General features: G+C 45.3%; 2 protein-coding genes across 4 annotated transcripts; both read right to left on the bottom strand.

The window, feature by feature from the left end:
• Nucleotides 1–536: 536 nt before the first annotated feature.
• Nucleotides 537–16,222, bottom strand: LOC148675809 (coiled-coil domain-containing protein 81-like). Of its 3 annotated transcripts, none has more exons than XM_088647988.1 (16): nt 16,132–16,222; nt 14,614–14,675; nt 12,420–12,573; nt 11,603–11,859; nt 10,592–10,677; nt 9,742–9,857; nt 9,025–9,142; nt 6,781–6,940; nt 6,300–6,446; nt 5,861–5,968; nt 5,090–5,259; nt 4,641–4,719; nt 4,053–4,208; nt 2,840–3,066; nt 2,001–2,126; nt 537–828 (listed from the first exon to the last, which is right to left on the bottom strand). In XM_088647988.1, the coding sequence occupies exons 2-16, from the start codon at nt 14,626–14,628 to the stop codon at nt 690–692; spliced, it is 2,058 nt and encodes a 685-aa protein (XP_088504114.1). In that variant the 5' UTR covers nt 14,629–14,675; nt 16,132–16,222; the 3' UTR covers nt 537–689. The 3 variants fall into 3 exon arrangements, with proteins under 3 accessions (XP_088504114.1, XP_088504104.1, XP_088504122.1); XM_088647978.1 differs by lacking the exon at nt 16,132–16,222 and adding an exon at nt 15,089–15,348; XM_088647996.1 differs by lacking the exons at nt 4,053–4,208; nt 16,132–16,222 and adding an exon at nt 15,089–15,348.
• A 1,865-nt stretch (nt 16,223–18,087) lies between these two features.
• Nucleotides 18,088–21,175, bottom strand: hikeshi (heat shock protein nuclear import factor hikeshi). The gene is made up of 5 exons (XM_088648067.1): nt 20,950–21,175; nt 19,862–20,099; nt 19,431–19,582; nt 19,178–19,296; nt 18,088–18,384 (listed from the first exon to the last, which is right to left on the bottom strand). Exons 1-5 carry the CDS (start codon nt 20,977–20,979, stop codon nt 18,330–18,332), a joined length of 594 nt encoding a protein of 197 aa, XP_088504193.1. The 5' UTR covers nt 20,980–21,175; the 3' UTR covers nt 18,088–18,329.
• Between the last annotated feature and the right edge of the window lie 346 nt (nt 21,176–21,521).

The raw sequence follows: 21,521 nt of genomic DNA on the forward strand, positions 1-21,521 counted from the left end.
TTCTCAGTTTGAAATCCACATTCGTCTTCATGGTTCATGGTTCACCAGTGAAACACTGGTGAAGGTGAGAAATCCTAAAGAGTAAACGTTGTCAGTGTCTTTGAGCAACTATTGAAGAGTTTTTTTAATTGCCCTTGAAGAACACAATTTGCATCTTTGAAGACAAAGAGTAGAACACCGTCAGGCCTTGGGAATTTGGTTAAGTGGTTCTAGTTCCTGCACCATGTCTGCCCCTATTATACTAATATCCACTACAGAACTCTTTCCTCTGCCTCAGGCCTGTTGCTGGTTTCTTCCTTGGTAAACACCTGAGGGAATCTTCATTTACCACATCTGCCATTTTACCCTCTTCTCAGAGATTCCCACATTTATCTCAACATTTGGGATTTGTTTCAAAATGTACAAATCTGGCACTCCAGAACAGTTGGAAGAGTGTTTTGTGTATCATCCCGATTCTTTAACACCAGGCGCAGTGTGTGTAGCATATGATGGGCTATGTCCAGTTGCTTAGCAGGTGATGTTAAGAAGTACAGGGGTTTCAGACGAATATCAGATTTATTAGTTGAAGCACCCGTGAAAGAACAGAGCACTACCACTCACTGAAAACTGGGCACAGTCGTTGGAAGGTGGAATGTTGGAGCATGATGTGAGTGGAAACAGTCTGCAGGAAATTTTAAAAACAGGACTAGTCAAACCATCAAGCGCGATCCAGGGATGTAGCGGGTGTCCTTCCAAATATTCGATTCCCCACAGTTGGTGGTGCGTCTCTTGCACTGGAAACAACGCCGGTATTTCTCACACTGATCCATCAAGAGCTGGCTGCCAGACCTAGAACAGGAAGGAACAGCATCCAGGTCTCAACAGGAAGAAGCTTTAAAATGATGCTGTACACACACACAGTGAAAAAGTATTGGGACAGCGAAGTAAAATTTGTCATTTTTGCTGTGTACTACTGACATTTGTATTTCAGATCAAAAGATTAAAGGGGAACTGCAACGCTATTTCATATTGTGGGGTTGGAAAGAATCAGCAATGATGTGTGCATTTCAAACCGTAATAAAAGTAAAATGTACACAGTAACGTGTAAAACCTACAATTTACGTCAAAAAATAGACAAAACTTCCAGTTATGCACAGTGCCATATTCTATGATTCAAAACAAGGCAACAAAACTTCCAGTGCTGTGAAGTGGCCTTATTACATTGTAGATAAACAGGGTTGTGAATATATCTCTTGAATCCAACAGAAATATTGCTTTCAATTTCTGACAAATACTACTTACATGTAAACTTTGAATGCAGATCATGTTGGAACATTTCTGCAGAACATTTTTGCAGTGAAATGTCTACTGTACAACCTGTGCTTATTCGCTCGTACATCACATTATATTAGTTATTACGGAAACGAGTGAGCAGGAAGGGCTGCTTCACTTCACAATTCATGGGAACTCGAATGTGAGTTTGTGACACCAGGGCAGCAACTTATCGTACTTTCATAAAGTTTACAATTTTGTACTTAATTTGATTTTTTTTTCTAGAACATCAACGAATTTATTTTAGTACTGAGATTTAATAACCAGTCTGAGAAATTGAGACAGCAGTTCGCCTTTAATATGAGGCACAAGTAGAGCTGTTCAACTTTTGTTTCTGAGTGTTATTTTGCATACATGTTTAACCATGTTAGAATAGTGTGATTTGTTGTGTTTAATCCCATTATTTCAGGTGAGCATAGCTACCATGACAAATTAACTAAAAGTAGTGTATATGTAGTATTTGGCTATCTGCTATTATATGCAATGACTGCAAGGGGCATGTGACCAAATACCTTTGCTTACCTGGAATGGGGGGCTTGAACAATAAATGTAAATTTAGGAGAGCAAGTCCAGAATAGAAGTGCATGTTGGAATCTGTGAAGCCTGGCCTAAGAGTGTTGGACAATGGTGTAACCGTACAACAGAATGACTGATGGAACAGAAAGATCATGAGAAGCCCATGCTCTGACTTGATGAAGCTGCGCTCCTCCAGGTCTCTCTGGTGCTTGGCCTCTGCGCTGAGAGCCCAGGTATCCTCCAGTGACGCCCGCATACTGTTAAGCTTTTCGTAGTGTGCAATCTTGTCCTTTATCAGCCTGCCAGGAAGAGCACCACAGAACAAAAACAAAACCGCAGCCTTCAGTGCATTCACAAAAACCCTGAACACAGTACTCTTATCACACTGCAACTCACAACCGGCAGCCCACTGGAGCTCAGCAGGTGTGAGCCTGGTCAGTACCTGGATGGGAGACCTCCTGGGAAAAACTAAGGTTTCTGCTGATGGAGGTGTAAGTGGGGCCAGTAGGGGGCACTCACCCTGTGGTTTGTGTGGGTCCTAATGCCCCAGTATAGTGATGGAGGCACTATTCTGTAAAAACGTGCTGTCCTTCGGATGAGACATTAAAACCAAGGTCCTGATTCTCTGTGGTCTCGAAAAGGGAAGGGGTGTTACCTTGGCAACCTGGCCAAATTTCCCCATGGACGCTCTTGTCAATGTCAAATTAAATAGTCCTATTAATAAATAACAACGTAATAATAAGAATGTGAAAAACAACAGTAGTGATATTGATATTTTACAAAGCGAAAAGAAGCATGTTAAGAGGGTTGCTGTACCACTTATCTACATTGATTGAAAAGTTTGATTGAGTTAAAATCTCAAGGGGGTCCTTGAGGCAGGTAAATGAGGCTGAAGGGGTTCAGCTGACAATAAAAGGTTGGGAACCCCTGCTCTGGAGCGACGCAGCTCCTGTGTGTGCTGCAGCTGATGCCTGACCCATCCCGGCCCCCTCCTCCCCCCAGCCTCACTCACTCCTTGCGGGTCCGCTCCAGCATGTCCCGCCCCTGCTTCTGCTCCAGCAGGCGGGCGAGGTGGGCCTCCCTCTTCCGGCGGGCCGCGGCGTCCCGCTGCTCCCGGTACAGCTCGTGAGCCCGCCGCCGCCGCCCCTGCAGCTGCTCGCTGGTGGCGTCGCGGAGCCCGAAGAGCGGCCCCTCGGAGTCGGGCTCGCGGGCCGGCAGGCGCGGGGCTCCCTCCCTCACCTCCAGGGGCGGCGCCAGGGGACAAGGGCGAGGAATTGAGCACAGAACAGAGCCCGCCGGGTGAAGGCACGTTCGGTTCGCTCGGTGGGCGAGACGGGGACCAGAGAGGACACCCCACTTACACGGGGCGACGCCACGGTCAAGGCCAGGGGCAGAAAGCGGTTGTAAAAACACAATTATTTCTGACTCCAGCTGTTTTAAGTCTCATACTTGTCCTTTTGGAAGAAAAAAAAAACAGCCTCTAAGCTGCTATGCTCGTGTGCAGATTTCACCCCGGTGTCACCTGACTTGATATGATGTGGGCTTGGCCATCGGAAAAACTACAGTCCCAGTTTTGCTGAGCGTAACGATTTAGATGGAAACATACAGCGATGGACTACCTGTCTGGATCTGCGGTATGGGCTGTCTGTAGCAGATCCAGACCAAAAAAAGCATTTCCGAAGTTGTAAAAACTATTCAGTATGTTTTAGCCTTCGAATTGAACGAGCTGTCTCTGCCAATAAAATGCTTCACGGTCTAGACATATTCCTTCATAGGAATTTCCTTACATAACATGAATGAGAAAGAAGATAGAGAATTGGGTGTAAATAAGTATAGTATTATATAATGGAATACAGAAATATGCACAAGCAATGTATACGTTTCACACTTATGGAATACTTAATAGTTTTATGACTGAAGACGAGCACTGCTGCACCAGGAGTAATACTATTCATGTTCTCTAAGCAAACCATTTCTATGTCTGTGTACAAAACAACTCACTGTCAGACTGACACAGCCATGTCATTTGGTGATGAATTTGTAAGGTTAGTAGTGCAGATTGTAGCCGACTTTGCTACACTGTTGGAAACTCTGGGATAAAATGTACCAAACACTTGAGATATGCTGTAGAGAAATGCCCTGCTGCACTGTTCTCTGCAGAAGGGATGATATGAAGGGGACACTGTACAACATTTTTTTGGTGTCATGTTTTACGTAAAGCCCACCAGTGGTTCATCTTGTATCCCTGGCAAGCTGGGCACCATGATTCCTGGCTGCACTACTGTCTCTGCTTGTGGGCTGGGACACGTACTGGGAGGAAACTGACTCCTGCTACTGCTGTTCCTGCACAAACCCTGTGTTCTCTGCCTCTCCAGATCAACCTGCCCAAAATAAAGTGGAACATTTCAACAAGCCACTACCGAGCTGAGGTAAAATAAAACTGGGGCTCGCTCAAAAGATCAATCCACTCTGAAAGCCACTGTCAGAAGCTCTGCTCTACACAGGCTTAAGGGCCCTTTATCCAAACTGTACCTTCAATCCTTTTTGATGAGCCTACACAAGATGTACATGGAAAAGAACTATGTGCACATTGTCCAGAGCTCCCCGCTACAAATCACAGCAATATTAGTACATATAAGGGCCTTAAAGAGATTAAAACTAGGAGGAGGTCATTTGTAGCACGTTTCTACGAGAATACCCTGTTACTGACATAGACTGTTAAACCCTTTAATGAGAAAGAATGCTTCAACAGATTCGGTAGCAGTGGCATGTGTGCCCTTGGAAGCATCTAGAGCTGTCTTGTTCGTCTTTACCTGGACATCCAATGCCTTCTGATAGTTCTGGGTTTGTTCAGCTTTCTTCTTTAGAAGCTCCTCTTTCTGGATTGCAAGGCTGAAACGCAACCCACACAAAGCATGTTGAATAAACACACCAAAAAACAATCATGTACACACATTACACATGGACACACATTATAGCCTGCATCCTAAATGGAAAAGAGCTGAAAAATCACTTCCTGCTTCTCACGGACCCCTCCACAAGGAGTGGGCTTTATCAGACTCATGAAAGCTAACTGGAAAAAAGCGATGAGCACATATACAGTACTTAAATAACATCCCAGATGTTTGTTTTTTTTAACGGTTGATGTGAATACATGTGTACTGAGTTCACAGGTGCTGTCGTGTGGCTTTGTGCATTCCAGTGCGTGTCAGGGCACTGGCGAGGGGAACACAAGCAGGCGAGGAGAGCTGCGGTCCCTCACTCCTCGGCCAGCTGCAGCTGCTGGAGGCGGTCCATGAAGTCCTGGTCCAGCCTGCTCTGGGCCTCCCGGTCCCTCTTCTGGCTGGCCTGTGCACACAGCTCCTGCAGGTAGAGCTGCTGCTTGGGCCAGCGGGGGGGCGTCAGGGGCCTGCTCTGGAAGATGTAGGAGGCCTGAAGGGAGGAAAGGAGAGGACGCGGAACTAAGAGCACATCCCTTTGCGAGTATAAGGCACGGAGCAGAAGGAGGGCAGCACAGTGGAGCAGTGATAGACATTGCTGCCTCGCAGCACTGGGGCTCTGGGTTTAATTCTGGACGTCCGGTGCCGTCTGCATGGAGTTTGCATGGTCTCTCCATGTTCATGTGGGTTTCCTCTGGGTGGTCCGGTTCCCTCCCACAGTCCAAAGACATACTGGTAGAGTATGGTTAGGTTAGGTGAGGTTACTGGTTTGGCTTCTGGGAAAACTGGCTTTAGTGTGAGCGTGTGCATGGATACGAGGCAGGGTGCACCCTGGATGGGACGCCAGTCACACAAGACACAAACATGCACACACACACTCACACCGGGACCAATTTTCTCAGAAGCCAATTAATCAACCAACATGACTTATGTGGGAACATGGGAGGAAGCACCCGGAGGAAACCCACATGAACACCGGGAGAACATACAAACTCCACGCAGACAGCACCCCAGGAAGAGAAGCCAGGGCCCCGGTGCTGTGAGGCAGCAGTGCTAACAAGGTTTCACCTTCCAGGTTTTAGCAATTTCCCTACGTGAAACGCTGTAGGCCTTGCAGTCTTCCTTTCTTTAACGGCCTCAGAGACTCCGCGGTTGAAGGCGGCGAGCTTCTGGTTATGTTCTCGGGTGGCCTGCAGCTGAGCCTGTCGATACAGAGAAACTGGATTGGTGACCCCCCTCATGTTGTATAAAAAAAAAGAATAAACAGGTAACCCTCAGGACGCCTGACGTTTTGAAACTCATCCCGGGGAATATTCCAAACGGTAAAGGGTTGTTGGAGTCTGGAACAAGCCAACACCCTGGTTTCTTTCAAGAAATGGCCAGAGGAGATCTACCAGACAGCCCCCTCTCGTCTGTAGGCTTGTGTTATTTGTTTTATGACATCAGTTTGAGAACACCAACCAGGAGGGTTTGTTAACAGCAGCGGTTCTTTATGAAACGCAAAACATTTTTGTTTGGTTTTTGGAGGCCTGCCTGCTGCTTCTTCAGCTCCTGCTGCTGTGTCTGCTGCTGGTAGAGCAGGAGCAGTCTCTCCTCTTCCTGCTCCTGCCTCCTCCTCTCCTCCGTCAGGTTGACTGGCACGTTGCGCTGGGCCCTCTGCATGCACAGGTAACACAGCTCCTGTGCGACATGACAGCCTGTCAGCAAACCACGCTCTGCCCACCTTCCCCTCACACGCCCAGGCTCACTCCCCGCCAGTCTGCCCAGTGCCCGACCCTTCTACTGGGATCTGGGAATGGGAGTCCAGCTCAGAGCACGTCACAATGTTTTTTAAAGCACACTGCTCCACAGCAGCTCAGTTTTGTTCGCCCACTTCGAAAGCCTTCGGGCAGCGCCTACAGTGCCTCTTCACAAGCGTGGTCATCAGCTAGTCGTTTAGATACTATACTCAAGTATGCGTCTTGTCATCAAACGACGTTCCCAACGGCGCCACCACACCGAGCTCTGAGCCCACCTGCCCGGCGCGGCCGTGGTCTGCGCAGGAGAGAGCTGGGACGGCCAGAGACGCGGCCGTCAGACCCTCCCTCTGCTCCTCGGGGTCGGGAGAGACGGGCCCTGGCCCGGAGAGAGGCCGTGGCGATACTGTCCTTCTGCTGCTTCTGGGAGAAACCACGCTAGGGACAGGGAGACACGCAGAGCAAAGCACAACTTCAACAAAGGTTTTGATGCCGGAATCTCGGAAAAAGTGTTGGATGTTATCACTCATTGACGCGGTGAGTGGTATTCTTTGTGAGAAATGAACAGCAGGACCAGTGTTCGCCTTCTGCGGCATTTTAAAACGGCAACAAGCGTTTCTTTTTATGTTTTAGAACTGCTCCATAGCAAAGAGGGAACAATATATTTTTTTTTTAATGCAAAGTAGTTCCGTGTTTCCATCCTTAAACGCTCATAGATTCTAACTGGCATTACACACTACACTTGACATGACAAAGTAACTTGAACACTTTTCATTCCACCAACATACATACTGCGCTCGGACTCTGGTTTCAAGATGACTAAAAGGTCATCAATTTCAGGAGGACAAAAGGAACAAGAGGACTTATTAATCTTAAATTTCCCTTAGTCACGGCAGCCACTCTCTCATAGAGGTAGCTCCTGCATGTTTAATATGGCCCCGGTGGCTCGGTGTCCTTCAGTCCCTTTGGAACAGGAGGGAGTGTTGAATAAAGCTCAGACAGGCACTTTGGAAGCACAGAGAGCTGCTGCTTCCACTCCATTAAACATTGATCTGGGGCTCGTAATCGGAGCCCTGGTTAGTGCTCGCAAGACCACTTTTCCCCCCAGCTTGCCATGTGTGCCGGCTGTCTCCTGTGTGTATGATTTCCATTTCAGGCCCCACGCAGCCTCCAGGATAAGAAATACAGTCAGACTGAGCCAGCCGGGCTCGGCTGTGGAACCTGACAGGATGAAATGATGTATGGGATGTCACCCAAAAGGACCAAACTAAAAGCGGCCCCTTTGTTGTGATGTTTGTGTTTGTGTCACAAATTCGAGACGGATTTGTACTGTCCGTGTGGAGTTTGCATCCCCACCCGTGTCCGTGTGGAATTCCTCCAGTTCCTCCCGTTCCCTCCCGCAGTCCGTAGACATGCTGGGAGGTCAACTGTCCTGTGGGAAAGCTGGCTCTGGTGCGAGTGCAGGCGTGTTTGGGTCTGTGTCAGCGTGTGCTTTGTGGTAGGCAGGCGTCCCGCTCGGGACGTAAATTGGATAAATGAATTTAGAACAAATTCAGATAGAAAATGGATGGATAAATATTATAGTAAGAACTGAGCATCACACTAGTAAGGCCTCATTTAGAATAAAACGGACAGTTTTGTTCACAACCACCACTAGAAAAGATAGTGTCACTCTGGAAGCAGTCCAGACAAGAGGAACCAGATGCATTCTGGATCTTAATGGAATGCCGTGCCCTGACAGGCTACAGGAACTGAATCTTTTTAGCTCTGCACAGTGAGCATTACAAGGGGAGCTGAAACGTCAGTATTCAAAATCCCCAAAGGCAGTGAAAGAATCAACCAAGTGGACTTCTCCAATAGGAACAGTCAAACATGAACCAGAAGGCACAAGTGGAAACAACGTGTAAGTGCATTTAAAAGTGAGAACAGGGGGCACTTCTGTACACCAAGGGTGGTGGGAGTGTGGGTGTATTGGTGAAGCCGATACCCTGGTTTATTTCAGGAAACACCTGAATGAGATTAAAACCATGGATGAATTATAACATTTAATTAACCACTAAGTACGAAATGGGCTAGGTTAAACAAAATGGCCTCCGCCCATTCGTAACGTTTTAAAATAGACCTAAACGCTCGCAGCCATGAAAGGTAATGTAGAACAGGAAGACATTCCAATCAACGTGTGGTCCGTCCTAAACACAGCTGACAATGTTGACCACGGAAAGGCCACATACGCTTCCAAATTAAAGTTTTACTCATTCATGCACTTTCCAAAGCATAAACAGTACGGGTGCCTTCCTAGCCTCCAGAGGATTTATCTACCAGAGGGCCCTACAGACACTGCTGTCCTGGGACCATGCTCGTGCTGCTGACTCGTCGACAAGCCAGCTCGGTTTCTTCACCAGCTAAATAACGCTACTTTCAGAAGGGGGCGAAAGAAAAGGACAGCGCAGCCCCAGAGAGTCTGTCAGCGTGGGCTTGCCTCCCTGCGAGCCGGGGCTGGGGCCGGCTCTGTATGTCCTTGCCTTTGGGGCAGCGCGCCGGGTCCCAGGTTCCTCTCCAGCTCCTCCGGGATGCTGACTCCATTCACTCTCGCCGGCGCGAGCGTCGGTCTCGCGACGGGCTGCCTCGCCACCTGCGGGTCTGAAGCACGCAGAAAGGTCTCCCAGCTGTCTCCACCTGCGCACCGCCTCCCCAGGCCCTACTGAAAACGTCAGACCTCCTAGCGGGGCTGCTAGGCGTTAAGCAAAACAATAAAGCGGAATACTTCTGCACACACAATGAAATACGCTTCTTCGGCACAAAAAAACAAAACACACCGGGGCTTCTCAACAGCCAGACTTTACAATCACTGCCAACATGTGATCTTGCTGAATTCGGCCCCTTCACCATACAAGAGCAGATTCAAATTCAATGAGTCCATTCAGTTCTTACTCTGCCTGTACTCTCCGGAAGGAAACCATGCACAGAAGTAGAGGACAAATGCTTCAGTAATGCGGTTTGACACACATAAATAGCCCATTTAGCGCAAAGTGGAACGGAAATTCAGACCTTGCTAAGGGAAATACATGTGTCGGCCTATAAAAGTGATGGTTTTGAGACTGCTATGCACTCCGGTAAGGTGCAAAGCAAAGGACCTCTTAAGCCCTTTCACTTTTGTGATTACTAGACGCTTGCAAGAGAAGCACTGGAATCGACAGGCGCCTGCAGCCGTGGTTCAGCAGATGTGTGGGGATGCTCACCTCCCTGGCCCGTCTTCCCGGCTGGGTCTCGGGCCTCCTCCTCCTCCTCGCCTGTCCGGTCCTCCTCCGTGATCCGCTCCACTGCCCGGTTCGTCGGACACTCCCGCAGCTGCGTCCTGGCAGAGCAGAAAAAAAAAACCCTGAAAGCCACCGTCCAGAGCAAAGGCTGCTGTGGACGGCCACCGGGGCCGCCAGTGGACAACAGCACCGCCTTGATGTCGGGCACTGGGCAGAGCCCAAGAAACAGAAACGTCCTCCTCCCTCAGAACTGGACTGCATACTCATTTCCATTAATACAGAAGGATAAAATCCTGGGATTAATAAAGCAAGCCTCCATGCCAAAGAAACATTAAATACTGGAAGGCAGCTATAGTTCCAAGGAAGAGGAGCTGTTTAGTTCTAAAACCGCACGTTTCTTCAGTAGCTGAGGAGAGTAGCCGTGGAACATCAGCTGCTTAGATGACGGCCAGCTGACGGATTTAAAGCAGACGATACCGTGTGACGCCAGCACATTGTTGCTCTATTTGCTTCTTCCATTGACTACATTTAAATTGCTGCGTCCCACCAAATAGTGCATATGCTATACATGCAGTATAGTAGAGGTAATAATGACTTTCTTTAGTAGTGATGCAAGTCTCTTGAAAATGAGTGCTTACAAATGTAATTATTGTCATTACTAGACATTGTAATAATAATATTAATAATAATTACTATTGTTATAATATTGTATTATTAATTACTAATGATTATTTGGTTAATTATTGGTTATAATTAGTCATTATTGGTGAGTTATTGTAATTGTTATTATTATACACATTTGTGGTGGTACAGTACAGGGCAGGGCTGCTACCTGGGAAGCAGTATGGTGCTGCTAGTTCCTGGTCTCTGCTGTGGCACCGTCCTGCCTGATAAGAGCGAATCACAGGTCCCGGGTCTCTGAAACAGACACAGTTCTTCACTTTCTTAGCGCTCCTCGGCGCCCGCACAAGCACGGTCCAGCGGTACAGTACTCCCGAACGGGTCCCCGGAATGAGTGTCTTTACAGGGACGGCGTTCGCGAAGGACGGCGGAGAGAGAGAGAGAGAGAGAGAGAGACTCTCTCCCCAGACTCAACCACATCACAGCACAGATCAAACAGCAATATCTCACACACTGGGACACACACACACAAACACAACATAAACTGGAATGCTACAGAACCTTAAACAGACAATACACACTAGCTGAATATTTGACCAAAATAAAAAATAACAAACAGAAACAGACCCTGACGAAGTACAGGCTCAGTGACCACAACCTGGCCATAGAAACTGGGCGACACAGGCAGACCTGGCTGCCCAGAGAGGACAGGCTGTGCTCCCACTGCCAGCAGGGAGAAATAGAGACAGAGGTGCACTTCCTACTGCACTGTGACAGATACTCTGGGATTAGAGAAACATTCTTCCCGAAATTCAGAAATCTAATCCCAGAGTTCCCACACCTGCCAAAACCACAACAGGTCCCAATCCTACTGGGAGAGGGAGGAGGGAACTCAGTTGATCTGGCAGCCCAGTATGTGATCTCCTGTCACAGCCTGGGGAACAGTGAGTCTCTCTCCCAATAATGCTCCAGCCGCCTACAGAATATGTCAATATTATATAATATGTCTTTGTTGTAAATGTCTGTAACATGTCTGTAGATTTTATTTTACTTCTATTTTTTGTTTTGTTCTATGTTAATTTTATTATTTTTATTTGCTTTGGCAACACTGATTGTACCCATCGGTCATGCTAATAAAGCACCTTGAATTGAATTGAATTGAATTGAGAGAGAGAGAGAGAGAGAGAGAGAGAGAGAGAGAGAGAGAGAGGGAGACCCTCACGTTCGAGAGCGCCCCGACGAGGCCGCCGCTGGGGTCCAGCGCGTCCAGGAAGTCCCGGTAGAACCTCATCTTGGCCCGGCCCTCGCGGATGGACAGCGCCCCGACGCCGCGGAAAGTGAAGAGGACCCGGCGCCGGCAGGCCAGGGCGCGGGACAGCACCAGCAGGGTCTCCCGCACGCAGCCCTCCACCGTGTCCCGGTCGAACGGGCTCTCCAGGGACAGCGCCGTGAAGTTGAGAGGGACCACCGGCACGTCGCCTAGAGGCGGGAGGGAGGAGGTCAGGGAGCTCCCCGCACCGCAGAGGTGTCCTAAGCGTCAAAGGACCGACCGCGGCGAGGAAGACGTCTCCCCGCAACTTGCTTTACTGCGCACACTTAACCCTGCGCAGGGTTAAGTGTGCTGGCCAGGGTCGGTTTTTGGTGTCCCTAGGTCCTTTCACGCCAAAATGTGCAAAAAGAAGGGTAAACGCCAGCTGAATGACGTCAATCGACATGAGGCGCTTTAAACTTCTCCTGCATACACAATACACGTGATTGATGGAGACCATCACTTCGATACCTCTAGTTTCTAGTACAGCCGCTAGAGGCGTCTGATTATTGATCTGGAGCGCCTAGAGAGCCGATCGCAAGCACGTTGTTTCAGCTCGTTTTGCGTGAGTCCCTAGCGTTTCCCTCCTTCGTAGGCCCCGGCACTGGCGCTGACCATCAATCAGCTAAGGACAAAGACACGTCCCAGGCTTTCGCCCCCGGAAAACCAGCCTCACCCCCAGCTCTGCCCCCCTGTCAGGGGGCAAAACCGGGTCACGTACGACTCCCACCTGCCGCGAGAGGCTTGGTGTGCTTCAGCCCATGGGTCTGGGACAGTTTTTCAGACAGCAGAAACACGGGCCGTTGGTTTAAAAGGGCCTTATTCCCCACGTCGTGTCTCTGCTGGGAAAATGTGAAGGTTCCTAGCCCAGGGATATGAACCCCCTACAAAGCAAAAGGGACAGAAAAAGGACATCCTGTTAAACAGAATCAGGAACCGTGCTAGTGAGAAAATCGGAACAACCTGTCTTTTATCGCTGCACTTAATTTTAAAAGTCTCTGGTTGTCATTATAGCCTTTTATATTTTCCCTCTTTTTTCTCCACATTTATAAGAACAATGCAAGACAATACAGCAATCTGTTTTCACACACGCGACATAACTGATTGTTGGATGTGTTCAAACAGCCAAGGAACACATTCACAGAGAGATTTTTATTTTTAAAATAAGAAGACAATCTTTTTACTGAACATGGAACTGACATTCACGAGGTCTGTGTTCTGGGTTTGTCTATAAACGCATACACAGGGTGCTCATGAAGCAGCTGATCTGTACAGTGGAGCAGTAAGCTTCTGTTCAAATCTGGATGAGCTCAGCGGTGGCGATTAGAAACATCTGGGTTTAGATCATTTTCATCATGCCAGGGAAAATGCGGAAATGTCCCTCTTGCTCCTTTGAAAGGAAACGAAATTATTGTAATGTACAACAGTGCAGCTGGTGCTTTACTATTTGCGTCCTGTATTGACGGAATTCATACAGGACATCTGTGAAGCAGACAATCGGATGAACGCTATACTGTAAATGGAGATTTGAAGCTGAAGCTGTTAATTGCAGAATGCAGAGCATGGCGAGTGTCACTTGAAGAGCACTTTTCACAGATCAAGGGTTAGAAGTGCTACAGATAAAAAAAATACCAATAAAGATGCTACAACAAAACTGAAGCTTTTGAAAATAATGCGCATGCTGCTACAGTATATATTATCTAAACTACTATATGATTATATTACTATATAATGACTAACTACTAATTACTATAGTTCTTATATAATATGTTATTATATTATACTATATATATCACTGAGTAGTCAGGATCTTTTACAGTAAAGCATCCCCAACAGCAGTTTTCCCGATCAAAATACATCTGCAGCGGATTTTGAAGGTAAGGGCGCCACCTACTGGTGCACTACCATTTACAGCAGCAACTAATTTCTTCTTAAAGGTCTCCAATCCCAGTACAGTACTAACCAGGCATATCCTTAAGCCTTAAGCATTAGCATTAGCGGACACTGTATATATACACAAACCTACTACTCATCCTAAATAATCATCGCAAATCAAATACATTAATCAGAAATAGTGCGATGGATTATCAATTGCATGCATAATTACATCACAAATTAAAATTGCCATCGAAACAATAGGTTTATTCCACGCTAAAAAGAGAAAAAAGAAAACAAAACGTTTTGGCTGTGGAGCCTTGTTCGAGTGCAAGAGGAGTCTTACACCTGAAGAAGGCTCCACAGCCGAAACGTTGTGTTTTCTTTCTTCTCTTTTCAGCGTGGAATAAACCTATTACTTGTTCCTTTGCAGCCCAAGCATGCTGACGTAGCTACCCACCTGAACTACAATTGTCATTCGCATTAAATATATTTGTATTGTCACTGGCACTGAAACACCTGAAATGTCGGACAGACACGAAGCTCATGTTCTGCTAAAATACCTGTTATGTCTACAGAATATAGTTGCAATATTCCCCCTAAACATTACAGATCGGGAAAAGCCTAGAGAAGTGACTGAAGGCTAGTTTTCTACTGGGAATTCGTCAACGCTGCCCGGTTCCTCAGTGCGAAACTATTTCAGCTGGTAAATACCTGAAAATGATATTGAAAATTCGTTAAACCTGGAATAATCTGTAAACAGGTTGTGAAGGGTCGCGTTCGGGTCAGGTTCAAAATTCAGTTTGAGCATGTGGTAAAACAGTTTATGTCAGTGTTAATAAGTCGAACTTGAAATAAAAATGTACGGTTTTCTTCTTTAAATACAACGACACCCTATAATTAGTGTCACTTTCAGCTGAAGGTTAGTTTTGAAATGTGCTCGGTGCTTCGGGCTGTCTGTCCATTGGGAGAAGCGCATTATCGCTGGGGACAGGTGGGTCACCTCGATGTGCTGTCCCTCACAGTAAATTTAAAGAGATTTTTTTTACCTTTTGGAGAGACATCTGCCGCTCAACAAACGCAGAAACATTTGTCCAAACGCCTTCGACGTCTGAAAATCAAAGTGCAAATGGGAAACCAAAATATACGTGAATGCATTTAAAATAAAACTGGTTGGCGGTACCTCTACATACTGTCATGCAAGTTATGCAAATGTTGCTTCATCCCTATTTCAGGGTTTTAAAAATCGTTAGGACCTGTTTGAAATGGACTGTGCAACCTCTCTTGTACCTCTGCACTTACATTAAATGTTTGAAAATAGTTTGCACCCGATCTCTCTTATTAATCCCCACAGCTTATCGATGAAAATACCGTAAAAATGTTCCAAGTCAATTTTTCGATACTTCAGAAAAGGCATTTCGTTTCTAGAGGTTTTTTATTTAAAGAATCACTCTGAAAACAAGACGTGCTTTACGCCGACAATCATCATTTATGTCCAGTGTGGACTGGCTTTTCCCCACTTACCATTCTCTGAAAGTTTCGAGAGTGTCGGGAACAAACTCCTCTCTCCATCTGAGACCACCGACAGAAGGATGTCGGTCATGACGAAATGGCAGAATTTTTATTTAAAAAAAAATATATTTTGCTCAGAAAGCCACCCGGGGCTCCAAGACAGTCGAAGCGTTGCTTCACTTGTCTCAGCGGTATCCTTCCATAGTGTATTAATTGCCCTGCCTTGCTCTGCTCTCCAGCTCTCCAAATCACAGACAGGACAAATGACCCTGACACTTTACGGGCATGAAATGTAACAATTGTTGCCATGAGCGACGTCATAATAAACACACGCCCCTCGGCAACCGAGACCCGGCCTGTGTGTCCTGTAGTGTTTGACAGAATTAACTGCGCAGAAACTGATGCATTCGAGGACCGGCCCAGGATGGTACAGTAGCTCTTCTTACATAATTATATCCCTTGTTTAAAATCGGGACAGTAGTTAGTGTTTGAAAAAAAACCCGTTTTGTGGTGTAAATGTAAAACAAGCTCTTGCTGTTGTAAAATAATCTTTTAAAGTCGGATTGCTGCGTCTAAACCACCATTCATAGGCCCATATTGTACTGTACAGCACATACCAAAGCTCTTGTTTCTTTTAATCTTTCTTTTTTTAAATGTAAACCGTGAGCAAACTGGAGAATCATTTTTCAGCGTTAACAGAACCGAGACCTCACAACTTGAAAACTTATTTAAGGCCGGGACAGCACTTGACAAAAAATGATTATTTTTTTTTTGCATACAGCCCCATAATTCAAATTAAAAAACAAAACGAGAACCAACGGTGCACGTATTTGCAAAAACATTACTGTAAACGTAACGGAAACGAGAAGAAATGAACACAGCAGTACCCGAATAAGTTGTACGCACATTATTGCAATAACACGATCCATCACCGAGATGCGTGTATACCAGCACCGGCCGGAGCTGTCTCGGTTTGCAATGGCACTTTCAAGCCTGTGCAACACACAGGGCCTGACACTGGTCTCCCAACACGAAGAGCTCGGGAGACAACTTACCCGGGATACACCACGTTTGTATTTGTTAAAGCTTTCATCCCAGTACTCATTAAAGTTCTTCATAAGAACAAGTAGTAGGTTTTTTCCATGCTGAAAAGAGAAGAAAGAAAACACAACGTTTCGGCCGTGGAGCCTTCTTCAAGCCCATAGTTTCTCATTTCACCTGTCGGACATGATCACACTGAGAGAAGGGGGGAGGTGTGAACCTAGTCTCAGAATAATTTAGGTTTCAGATGTCTTTCTGCAATAGGAGTTAAGAAACCCTACTTTGAGAATGCAGACAGAGATTGTCAGGCATGTATTTAATTGGTCAATATGCTGGATAAGTAACTACAGCACTTCACAGTGTTACTGTAGTTTACCTTGAGTTATGATCACATTTCTTCAGATTGCGATCGCATCTGTGTGAATTAGAGATTTCTAAATGACAAGCATGGTTTCTTTATACCCAAACTAAGTTTCTTTAATAAGTATGAAGATTGTTATTATATGTGAAAACCTTTGAGTAATATTCTAAAACCTAGCTCTGTCTTGGACGATATTGCCTGACAATATGACAATATTGTCATTAACATAAGATCCTTTATACACATCGTTGAAGCTAGAAGGCTCCTTACATACTGCAAAAGACAGACCTATCATGATTAACTGACATCTTGAAACACAAATGGCTAAAAATTCACAGAATAATACTTCTGAATAAAGATGGGACTGAACCAAGTAGATCAAAGCAAAATAACCTTTGGGATTTCGCAAAAAAAAATGAATTCCACCCTGAAAAGCAGAAAGAGAAAAATCACCATTTAATCTTTTAAGCCTTTTTCTCAGGAGAAGATCAATCCTATAATCTGACCCTCAAAACCACAGAGGAGTTAGCCTTTTTAAGATGGGAGATATCGGCTTTCCTGGAGATCCACATGGGTGTACGATTCAAAACAGGATGTACTCTTCCATCTACTGGTAGCCCTTTGTACAGACCTGACGTCCCCAGTTCTAATACAGCTGGCATTGCTATTGATTCGTTCCCCACACACAGCAGATGGTTTATGCCACTTAAAGAAATCTGAAGGAATTATTGATAGCAATGTGGGGAGCTGCACCAGAGTACATTTGCACAACCTGAAGAAGTGTGAAGAAGGATTAAAACTTTTTTTTTTTAGAATGGAGTTAACCTTTACTTGAGGCATGATTATATATTCAGGTAGCAAAAATATAAAATTCAGTGAAGGCTTGTAAAGGTTTAACCTGTAACAGGCTACAAGCTTAAAGGCATTACTATAGGGGATCCACCCTTTAATCAAGCATTTTATGTGCACATCTGGTTCAAGTAATAGAAATCATTTTCATTCCTATCCCACAGAGCACACTATAGACCTGAGTGAGTTTTATGGCATGGGCATCTCAATCAGATTTCGGCATCCTCATTCATTCACTGTTTCTGTCAAGTGGTCTTCTACATTTATGATCCATACTAAGACACACCAAATTTGGTGGCGTTATTTTAATTTCTAAATTCCCCAGAACACAAATATCACTACACAATTTCTTTCATATTTGAAAAGTAGTCTGCTAAAAAAGTAGTATTTCTGCAAACCATCTCATTCCAAAGCAAGGAGACCATATACCCGATAATGTAATAATTAATTATTAATTTAATAAAATAAAGATAAACTAGGACATTGGCTCTTCTTCTGTCTGTCTCTAAGCTCATGATAATGAGATGAACCAGATATTAAAAAAGCACCCTAGAAAAAAGCAATCAAACTCATTAGTGAAAGACACCACCTTTCATCCCTTTGAATCACTGGTATATTTTTCAGGCCACAATAATTAAATAAAACTACAAAAATCTACTGAAGAACTGATATTCACAAGACCCCCGTCCCCAACAGTCACAAACCTACAAAATGACTCCTAAGGTCTTGCCTGTATTAACTCAGGAAAGAAACACTAACAAAACGTTTATCCAAGTTTATTTGAATTGCAAATAAGACGTAGATCTATAAACCAGTTGTAAAAAAAGATATTTTGGGTTACAGGTGAAACTGTTGATTTAAAAAAAATCTAAACCTGCAACAGACCAGCTCAGCTGTAGAGCAAGCTGGAAAGATGCTGCCAAGTGGTGAGTGAATACTGTATTTTCTTTTACGCAAAAAAGGCTGTCAGGGAGATCAACCTGCAGAAGTAACTGTCAGGCACTACGTTTTCCAAAAGTTGGGGTTCTGAGCCATTCGTCGCTGAAAATTTTCATACCTGAAAGAAAAAGAAAAACAATTAAAGAGACAAACAGCACAAAACATTAATCATGGTAGTTAAATGGCACCTGTACAAATGCACAAATATACATTTTGAAAGGACTGTGCATTTTCATGACTTAGCCTCTCATTATAGTGAATATTTGTGTCAGTTCTTTACTTTTTGTTATAAAGAGCACAACACAAAAAAAACACACAGCACGGCAGAAATTACCACTGAAATAACTTAGTTTACATGAAGTTTAAATGGAGACTGTCAGCTTGACATATTCAACTTCCACAACACAGGCTTCAATAGGCAAACAGGAAATATCAGCCTCTGAAAATGCTAACAGATACTTTTGCCTCTAAAGCAAAAGCTCATAGTGGTGTTTTTCCCCTCTTTTATTGGTTTTATTTAGATCTCTACATATTTACATAGAGCTGTATTTATTTGACTAAATGAGAAAATGAAATTGCAAATGAGCACAACCTAACTGAAACAAAACAAAGACTTAAAATTTAAAACAAAAAAGAAAGAATTTTAAGAATCAAGTTTCCTAAGAAGAAAAGGTAAGAAGCACCCTATTTTGAGTACAAATATCGTAGCCTATGACATTCAGCCAAGGTGTGATTATTGCTAGTTGAAACAAATATGAAGAATTCACATTTATTATTTACAATTATTAGGGCCTCCTAAGAGGATACACATAATGTAAAGAAGCTACAGTATTTCAAGTCCAGGAACACAAGGACACAACACAGAAAATGCCTGCTTGCTGTTCTGCACAGAGCGTGTGACTTCCGTTTACCATTTGAGAATCACACTTGCAGGGATGAACATCTCGGAGGGGCTGGGGGTCATCTGAGACTGCGACACAGCGTACGAAGTGGTGTAATTATACAAGCTGTCCAGCATTTTCTGCGTAAACTGCATCAAAAGAGACGGCAACAACAGTTACTGGTGGTCCACAGGGGGTACGTTTCAGTCTGCATGCACGGCACACGACACGTCCGCGACTCAGACGGCGTTTCTGGCGCTCGCTGGCTTGCGTCTGTACTTGCCTGTGTATAGGAGTCCACAGTGGAGACAGCAGCACTGGCCACGGGCGTCTGCTGGGCCAGCTGCTCCAGCGGCTCTACAGAAACTCCCACCTGGGCTACAGAGGGCATCTGAGGCATCGACATCATCCCGAAGGGATGCTCTCCTCCCACACCTGCGGCACCGTAGGAAATAAAAACAATCAACAGAGGACACCAGCTCAACACCTCATATTCCGCTCGAACACACTTGGTTCTAGGATCTCTCCACCTGAGCCACAAAGATCCCTATTTTTTTTTACAATTTTTTTTCCAGGTAAAATAATTTGCATACATAATACAAGAAGATAATGACTGCACCGCTGAATACGCGATCCCTTAACCATTGTGCAAGCATGTGCTCAGAAGGATCAAGATGCCAACAAACCCATCGAGGCCAGAGCTCACACGCTCACCGGATTTCAGGCCGGAGATCTTGAATATGGCGCTGGGCTTCTCGTTGGTGATGAACCCCAGCAGCTGCCAGACCGGCACGCTGCTGGGGTCCGGGTAGGAGAAGTACACGGCCCCGCCCATGCCCGCAGGGAAAGGCACCGTGCCCAGCATGAACACCACCACGTGGTTCACGCTCTCGTAGTCGGGCAGGTGGAAGACGAACTTGTCACTGGCCACCTGCTCCGCATCTGTCTGCACCTGGAACAGGTTCACAGGGCGCTCCGTCACGTAAGAGACAGGACGTTCAGAGGAAGGCACTTCCTTACCGCAGAACCAAACAAGGGTTATGGCTATCAATGCCTCACGGCTATGACTATTAAATCTACTGAAGTTCTGTTAGACGTGTAGAGGAGTGACCTAAAAGAAGGAAGTTTTTTTTTAAGCTATACGCCACAGTGGGAAGAAGGAATGCCCTTTAAGCATTTAATGTAGGAGTGAAGGATTTTGTAAGTTTTTAATTTTACATGAAAAATTTTTAGGTGTCCGATATTATTGTGCATCATCTTGCCGTTGTTTCGGGCGGCAGCTGTGGCTGTTTTTAGCAGCGTGTCCTGGACACGGATTCAAGAGCGGCTCAGGCACCGCCAGGAAAGGGAGCATCAAATTGATCTGATGTCTAAGCACAGCTTCTCCACAGCGGCTGTCTTGTGCCCCAACACCGTGGCAGAGACAATCCAACTTTTCGTGTGAAAATGTAAAAACATTTGAGCACGATTCCAACCGAGCACGTATCGGTAGAAAAACGAATTGTACAATGTCCAATAATGCCACAGCAATTTTCACTATAAACCCAAATATTAATTATTGAAACATAAGCAAACATTGAATAAAGACCTGCGTGTAGGCAAACGCCTACAGGAGAGATTACAATTCCACCAAACACGTTGTAAAGAGTGAAGAACCATTACTTTAACAGCACTAAAAGCACTATACTATGGGGGTTAAGCAAAAGCAATAAGGGTCATGGTGAGACAGTGTCACAAAATTTAAAAAAAAGACAGGCGTTTTTAAATCGTACCAAGAAGCAGCTTAAATTTCGTGTACTTACCAATCTACCTGCTACTAAACATCCAAACATTTCTGTAACTAGATCCTTTTCACCGTTTCGTGCATTTCACACTCTAATCTTTCATGAATTCACAGTCGGCTTCATGATAACAGTTGCATTACCATACACACACTTTTTCGCCCGATGAACTGCACTTGAGAAACTTCTAGAGCACAGCAGCAGGGAAATCAGCTCTCCAGACAGAGCGGCGGCGCTGCAGCGGGACGTGAACTCTCACCTTTGCACTCTGACCCAGGAAGCAAAACAACGCTATTGTGCCCGAGAAAGCGCCTTTGCTTTCCCAAAAAACACGGAGAATGTCAATCGTCGTGATCGCTGTCACATGCTTTGAAACATTTGTGCCACAACCAGTAAGATCTTTTTGACGTGAAAAATAAAGATCATCTTATGTAGATCTTTTCCTCCACGCAAGGAGTTCAGTGCTACAGAGAGCAGCCAGGAGAAACAGTGACGTGGTGTCGATAAAGTTTTCAGGTTTCAGACACGCAAGAAAGAAAAAAACTAACATTACGTAGCGGAGTTCACTACAGACTAAGACGGTTTTCGGAAAA

The sequence above is a fragment of the Lepisosteus platostomus genome, chromosome 2 (genome assembly GCF_059453375.1).
Source record: "Lepisosteus platostomus isolate fLepPlt1 chromosome 2, fLepPlt1.hap1, whole genome shotgun sequence".
NCBI lineage: Eukaryota > Metazoa > Chordata > Actinopteri > Semionotiformes > Lepisosteidae > Lepisosteus > Lepisosteus platostomus.

Bases quoted from the DNA above. Each gene is read 5' to 3' on its own strand.
- LOC148675809 (XM_088647978.1), bottom strand. From the start codon at position 15,167: ATGACCGACATCCTTCTGTCGGTGGTCTCAGATGGAGAGAGGAGTTTG. The intron at 11,860-12,419 runs GTGGGAGTCGTA...TCCCGCCTCTAG, and splicing joins CACCAAGCCTCTCGCGGCAG to GCGACGTGCCGGTGGTCCCT. The intron at 5,969-6,299 runs GCAGGCCTCCAA...CTGTATCGACAG, and splicing joins AGGAGCTGAAGAAGCAGCAG to GCTCAGCTGCAGGCCACCCG.
- hikeshi (XM_088648067.1), bottom strand. From the start codon at position 20,979: ATGTTTGGATGTTTAGTAGCAGGTAGATTG. The intron at 20,100-20,949 runs GTAAGTACACGA...AACCTGTTCCAG, and splicing joins GTTTAGTAGCAGGTAGATTG to GTGCAGACAGATGCGGAGCA. The intron at 18,385-19,177 runs GTAAACGGAAGT...TTTTTCTTTCAG, and splicing joins GCAAGTGTGATTCTCAAATG to GTATGAAAATTTTCAGCGAC.